Source organism: Drosophila bipectinata, chromosome XR (assembly GCF_030179905.1).
Source record: "Drosophila bipectinata strain 14024-0381.07 chromosome XR, DbipHiC1v2, whole genome shotgun sequence".
In the NCBI taxonomy this organism is placed as follows: domain Eukaryota; kingdom Metazoa; phylum Arthropoda; class Insecta; order Diptera; family Drosophilidae; genus Drosophila; species Drosophila bipectinata.
The window spans coordinates 6856226-6863489 of NC_091735.1; the positions used below are offsets into that span (position 1 = coordinate 6856226).

A 7264-nucleotide genomic window follows, 5' to 3' on the forward strand; every position below is an offset into this window, starting at 1 on the left:
AGGTTTTGTAAATCCTACCAGCCATAAACTTGAACATTTCATTTAAAAAACTTACATTTAAAGTTAACGTTTAGTTACTGATGAATAAAACTTGGAACGCACTTAATGTAACCATGACAGGAAAGTTTAAATACTTAAGAGAAAATACTAAAATTTTCATACTCAAGTTAAAGTCCGTCAATAAAGCGTCGACGCGGATCGGTGGAATAGAAACACAGGAATAAACTTTTTGTTTTTCAATTATTTCACTATTTAGCCACTAAATTTAATAAAATCAACACTATAATTCTAGAATTTGTTTTGAAAATAAGCTGTGACACTTTTATTGACAAAATTGGTAAATCAAGGTAAGAAATTTTTGGGACTTGATTTCTTCGAAGCAATTTGAATGAAATTTTACACAGTTTCCACGGAACACCCAACAAAGAAATTTAAAAAATATTACCCTATATACATATGTAATTATGTAACATTATGTAATTATGAAGGCCATCCCTTCAGTACCATACCTCAAGGATTACTCAAGGAAACCTCGAGGTAATAGAATTGCCCCCAAGGGATCCTCGGGGTATGATTCATACAAACCATCAAGGAATTTCCATAGAAGAGTTCCACGCATCGAGGAATTCGAACACCTCAAGAAATACTGCAGGATTGCTGCAGTTATTCGAGGAGCATTTCGAACTAAATACCCCAGGAATCCCTGGGGTATACTCTGAGGAATCTTTGAGGAAATACCCCAAGGAATCCCTAAGGTATACTCAGAGGAATCTTTGGGGAAATACCCCAAGGAATCCCTGGGGTATACTCTAAGGCAGGGGTGCCCAAGTTCAGCATACGGCAGAGCAAACTCAAATATTAGTGCAAAAAATGACCAATACACAATACACCATTTTTTTCATGTCGATGCACTGAAAAATAAAATTATAGCAACATTTACAAGGGGTTTCAAATAAATATCAATATAATAAAAAATACATTTTATTATAGCAATTATGAATAATCCCTATATTTTTAAAAACAGCCTATATTTTTTAAAACAGCTTATTATTATACTATGCCAATTAATGCATAACTTTATATTTCAAAAATGTTCTGCGAAGAAGAAATTCATCGCTTCAAGTCGACCATTTTGGCCGAAACAAAAACAAAAATGAATTTTTTGCAGTGAAAAGTTTTTGCAATTCAACAAAAAATACATTCGGATTAGCACGATTGAGGAGAATAAGGAAAACACGAAAAATTGTTTTTGTATTTGGGCTTTGCCTATGCTGGGAGCAACACACGTACATATATGACATTTCATTTCCCATATGAAAGAGCAATTCCAACAACAAAGGAGCAACGAGAGCAATGGGCCTGGGCACCCCTGCTCTAAGGAATCTTTGGGGAAATACCACTTGGGGTATAATCTTTGGGGTATTTCACTGAGGAATCTGTAAGGAATTTCACACTTCCCACTCCCCCGTTTCCATTCAATAAAAAAGAATTCAATAAATAAATTAAAAATTATTATTATTATTATTATTACTTTTATTATTATTATTTTTATAATTGCAAATTATTTTACAAATTACTAATTTGTTTTTTTTTTTTGTTTTTTATTACTATTATTTTTAATGCACGTCAAAACGTGCCCCAACACTTTCTCCGGCGAGCTCCCCGGATCCACGTTAGATATACTATCTGTACATAAAATAAATAGAAATTAGATATTGCTTACATTATTTGTAATTAAAATACATACCAATCAAAACTGCATAAAAATTTGGAAACGCTTTCAATTTCTTCTTCCCACTAACACCGTCATTGTTGTATTGGACGATCAGGTCCTCAACGAAATCATATTTCAATGATTTTGTTAATGGTCCGCGCTTTAATAAATTGGTCACTGCGGTGGTCTGCAAAAATTAATAGGTATTAAACATTTTTTTATATTTAATTTCCTTTATGCCGCGGCCAAAGCAAAATCTAAGGCTGTCAATGCCTCGTTGGTGCTGGTGGCCTTGCTAATAAATAAGTTCATTATATGCACTACTCACCAGAATTAGTTATTATCACCAGGTCACTTAAATGTTTTTTAAAAAATTTAACTTCAAACTCAACAAACAAACGCGTGTAATTCATATGCAACTTGAACATCAAATGCAAAGAGAAGGGGAGAGGCAAGACAAAACCGAAAATTGACAACCGATAATTCTGGCGCGTGTCAGGGTATAGTCGACCAACGCAATGCCTTCTAATTAGAATCGCACAAGGCAAATAATCAAACATAAACATTTTGGCTTTGCCTAAAGCCAATTATTAATACATTTCAATATACCATATGATTAGATAAGAAAAATTAATTAAATATAATCTTAAATATATATAAATATTTCAACATATTTTAAAAAGGGTATTCTGACGTCGCTGCCATTCATTTGGTTTTCGACACCGATTTTTTTTCTCTCCCTTCCCTCCATCTACATCTCTCTAATTGTCTCTCTGTCGCGTGCCTCTGCTCCGAAAATATGACGTAGAAGCTGCAAGAATCATTGTCAAAAACCGAGAGCAGGTAGAAGTTTCGTTTCCCCTTTCGTTTCGGACTTGAGTAAACGAAGCCCATGCAATTTGTTTTTGTTTTTCGAACATGTCGCCAGGAAATGTTGGGGAAAGAATTTTGGTACTGAAGGGATGTAATTGCGTTGACCATCAGTGTTTTTGATACATATAAATATTGAATGTATGCGTACCAACTGAAATAAAAAAATAGATTATTCATCCAGAGTTGAAATTTCCGATGTTATATATTTATCTTTTCAAAATCAGTAAATCATACTTTTTTTAATTTTGGATTATAGGAAAAGCTTGAAATAATTTGATTAAATTTATAATATTTATACAATATTTTCATCAATTAAATTGGAGTTTTTAATATACGTTTTTTTAATAGCCTTTACTTTAATAGCGTTTTTTAGCCTTTATTAAAACGTTACAACTTGAATAAATAAAGTATAAAATGAGTAATATGTCTGCAGTTTTAAATTGCGTGAACGCCCATGCTGATTTTCTATGTTTGCGGACGATTATTGTTAGAGAAGACCCATTAATGAAAACATAATGAAAGAAGCAATAAAGAAATTTCCAATCAAGACAAAACGTGGGTACCGCATTTCTGTTGCAACACATGCAGAATAGCATTGAGTAATCATCAAATTGCATTTTTTGTACCATTTATGTATGTAAATGGAGAAGTGCGTATTTACATTGGTATATTTTATACTAGGGATGATAATATATCAAAATATCAATACCGATCTTTATATCGTAATAATTTTTTTCCCAAATATCGAGTGTGCGATAATTTTTTTTTATGTTTACTGATTTCTGCGTTGGTCACTCTGTGATCAAAGGGATAAAAGTGCAGCTTGGCCGGTGTGATTTAGAGAAAATAGATTTAGAGTTAATACCTCATGGCCGTCAGCCAACGGGTACAACAGGGGGACCTACGCGCACGCAATTGCGTGCCGTAACTGTGTACACCGCTGGTAGTGCGACTATACTCTCCACGTGAGGGCGGCTGGTAACAGGTCCCGGTAAGGTCAGGTCTCTGCCGAGGATGCTGGCTAATGGTAGTCGGGCGGGGAGAAGTACACTCCCTTCCTTAAATCACCCCAATACGAGGTGGAACAGCCTATGCCGAAGAATTCGTGTCCGAGGGGGGGCTCGGACGCTAATATACGAACTCTGGGGGACCGGCCGATCCCCCAGTTTTAACCAGGCTTATTGTGACAAGCGGGCTATGTCATGATGGACGAACCCCTTCCCGCCTACTCGTGGGACCAAAACATGAATTCTACTAATCTAACAAAAAACCGGAAATGGGGTCAGTGACCCGTCAAACTCCAAGGCCCTCAAAAGCCAAGGAGTTGCTGAGATGGAGAAGCCCCCCACAGAGGGGCAAAATCTGGAGGTGGGACGCGCCGGTGCGGAGGAGGTTGCCAAGGCTTCTTCTTCCAAAGCGGGGCTAGCTATGGGACCACCGAACGGAGTGGAGAGGAAGACCCCAGGGTCAACTTCTGAACCAACTCGACGCAGCGTAAAGGCTCTTACAAGGACAGGAGAAGAGCAGCCTTCATCTTGATGAGGGCGGACCCATCGGCCGAAGCCAACCCGGACCAGGGCGAGATCATTAAGTGGGTAAGGGAGATCCTGCCCGACTTTAATCCGGAAAAGGCGGGAGTGAGGCTGGATCCGAACAAACGTACTGGGTCAGACCCTGCCAGGGAGACCGCGCAAAGCGCGAAAAGGCAAAGGTCCACAGAGGGAGAAGCCCCCCAGGCCAAGAAGACGAAGGCCCAGCCGCAGCCGTCCAACCGCTCGTTCGCCGAAGTAACGAAGGGAAGAACCTTAATTGGAGTCCTGGACAAGGGCTCCAAGGATGGGCTCATCCCCAAGGAACTTTGGCGACGAGTGGTAAACGAGTTGCATGGGCGCTTCGTGGAGGAGATGCTGCGAAGCGGAGGACCCCCACCAGAATGCGAAGACGCAGGATGGTATCAGGGTAGCGTCAAGGTAATTGCCTGCCAAGACGCGCGATCGGTGGAGACCTACAAGCGGATGGTTGCATCGCTTGGAGAGGTCTACCCTGGAGCTAAGCTGGTGGCGGTTGACTGGGACGAGATCCCTAGCAAACCGAGGGCGCGAGTGTGGCTCACTGAAAAGCCAGCCGACCCTTAAACCATACTAACGATGCTTAGGATGTGCAACCCGACGCTTCCCACGGCGGACTGGAGAGTCGCCAAGGTCGGGGAGGAGGTGGGACTGCAAAGGCAGGTCGTCCTCACACTCAACGAGGAGACCGTTAAAGCCCTGGAGATGATGGAGCACCGGCTGAAGTACGGATTCGAACAGGTTTCAGTCCGTATCTACAAATCCGATGCGAAGGCCAAGCCAGGAGGTATCGGGCTGGAGGCAGACACGCAAGAGCCAGACTTGGAGGAGCCGACCGAAGAGGGGCACCCGGAAGGAATGTCGGATGAGGAGGAGGACATTCTGGAAGGGTACACCTCGGAGGAAAGCGACTTGGCAAGGGCACTTAGTGGAGTCGGAATGGAAGAGAACTCTCTGCTGAGCTCCGAGACGGAGGCAGAAGTTACTGTGGTGGAGATTTGTAAGGATGTCCCTGACGATCTTACAAATAAACCTCTACCACAGTAAAGCGGCGTCAGCTGCCCTCCTACTCCACCTCGCCGAGAGTGGAGCTGATGTGGCCCTCATCCAGGAACCCTGGATCCTAGGAGACAGGATTCTTGGGTTGGGGGCGTCGGAGTATAGGCTATGCAAAGCCGAACCTTAAACTCTTTTTGCTACCCAATTTCAGCAATGAAGACCACGTAGCCGCAGCCATAGAGAGCCCAAATGGCCCTCTAAGGATATGTTCGGCGTATATGGGCCACGACCAGGAGGCCCTCTCTCCGCACCCGCTAATCAAAAAGCTGGTGGAAGACAGCAGGAAGCACAAGATCGACCTGATCATAGGTTGCGATGCTAACGCCCATCATCATCAGTGGGGTAGCACTGACACGAACGAGAGGGGTGAGTCAATCTTCGATTTTATCCTAAGCTCCAATCTTCTGGTGGGTAACAGGTGTACAGAACCCACTTTCATAGTCAAGAACAGAAGGGAAGTACTTGACGTCACTCTTTACTCTGAATCCCTAGCAGACAGTATTGCTAGATGGGGAGTCCTAGAGAAACACTCCTTCTCGGACCACCGATACATAGAATTAGTGGTCAACTTTGAGAACTTTAATAGACTAACGGTACGCAACCCGAGAAAAGCGAACTGGGAGTTATACAGGAAAAAACTAGAAAGTTCCTTGGGGAAACCTCGAACAGTGGACGTTGACAGTAGGGAAGCCTTGGATGCCATGGTGAACACGCTTACGGCAACGTGCGCCAAGGCATTCAATAAAGCTTGTCCCAAAAGCAGATCGGGCAATAGCAAGTCAAAGAAACCACCATGGTGGTCGCAAGCACTTGCGCCCTTTAAAACCAAGGGCCGCAAGGCCTTTAATTTTGCCAGCAAAAGAACCTCGGAGACAGCCTGGGAGTCGTAAAGCGGACCTTAGACAATATAACAAAGAGCTTTGCAAGACAAAAAGGAATGCCTGGGCCCAGTTCTGCACGAACATTCAGCAAACATCAGAGGCCTCCCGACTCAGGAAGGTCCTCGCAACTACTGCACCAAATGTAGGTTATATTAAAATCTCAGAAGGTAACTGGACATCGTCCAGCAGAGAAACCCTAGAGGCTCTCACAGAGACACATTTCCCGGGATCCTCTGGAGAAGATAAAACCCTGGAAATGCAGAGACAGGGGAATAGCCCCTCCCCCCCTAACCAACTTGAATACCTATTGAGTGACAGGTATCTCACCTGGGCAATAAATAGTTTCAAGCCTTTCAAATCCCCAGGCCCAGATGGCATTGTCCCGGCTCAATCCCAATCTGAGGTCTTGGGTAAAGAAAGCTTTCTCAGCAATTTTCAGGACAGGCATCGTACCCGCAATGTGGTTGCGGACGAAAGTCGTATTTATACCCATTAATCTTACTTTAAACCCAGATGATATCTCGGGGTCACAGCATGCGTATAGGAAGGGCCGATCCACGGAAACGGCACTCCACGAAGTCACTACTTTTGTCGAAAAGGCACTTAGTGATAAGGAATACGCACTCATTGCTTTTCTAGACATAGAAGGTGCGTTCAACAACATCCTACCAAGCTCGATAATCAATGCGCTGACAGGACTAGGAATAGACGATCAATCCATACGCCTTATAGAGCAGATCCTGGTAAACAGGACTGTTGAGGCGTCACTAGGAGGAGAATCTATTCATAGATACGTCAGAAGAGGCACCCCGCAAGGAGGCGTACTCTCACCCCTACTCTGGAACGTGGCGGTTAATAGCCCACTGCGATCCCTAGAAGGGGGTGGTTGCAAAGTTATCGCTTATGCGGATGATGTCGCAATTGCCTTCTCTGGAAAATTTCCTCAGACTCTACGGACAAACTTAGGGTCCTCTCAACGTGGGCAGTTAGAAATGGACTGGGTGTAAACCCGTCCAAAACCGAGCTCGTCCTCTTTACCAGGAAGTACAAAATACCAAACCTAAGGCTTCCAAAACTATTAGGAGAAAAACTATCCCTTAGCGATAGCGCCAAGTACCTAGGGATTAAGCTAGACAGGAAACTGGACTGGAAGTCAAACACCTGGGATA

At 43.1% G+C, this 7264-nt stretch overlaps 2 protein-coding genes across 2 annotated transcripts in view; one reads left to right on the forward strand and one right to left on the reverse strand.

Moving 5' to 3' along the window:
- Positions 1–198, reverse strand: part of Nipsnap (protein nipsnap) — a 63529-nt gene extending 63331 nt beyond the window's left edge. The window contains exon 1 of the mRNA XM_043211342.2: positions 56–198. The gene's annotated coding sequence lies outside the window, so the exon portion shown is untranslated. The remainder of the gene's footprint in view (positions 1–55) is intronic.
- A 3927-nt stretch (positions 199–4125) lies between these two features.
- Positions 4126–6104, forward strand: LOC138925604 (uncharacterized). The gene is made up of 4 exons (XM_070276448.1): positions 4126–4253; positions 4743–4880; positions 5366–5551; positions 5633–6104. The coding sequence occupies exons 1-4, from the start codon at positions 4126–4128 to the stop codon at positions 6102–6104; spliced, it is 924 nt and encodes a 307-aa protein (XP_070132549.1).
- Positions 6105–7264: the final 1160 nt, after the last annotated feature.

Coding starts and splice junctions, on each gene's coding strand:
- LOC138925604 (XM_070276448.1), top strand. CDS start 4,126: ATGAGGGCGGACCCATCGGCCGAAGCCAACCCGGACCAGGGCGAGATC. Junction 4,881..5,365: donor ATGATGGAGCACCGGCTGAA/GTACGGATTCGA, acceptor ACCCAATTTCAG/CAATGAAGACCACGTAGCCG. Junction 5,552..5,632: donor GCTAACGCCCATCATCATCA/GTGGGGTAGCAC, acceptor GGTGGGTAACAG/GTGTACAGAACCCACTTTCA.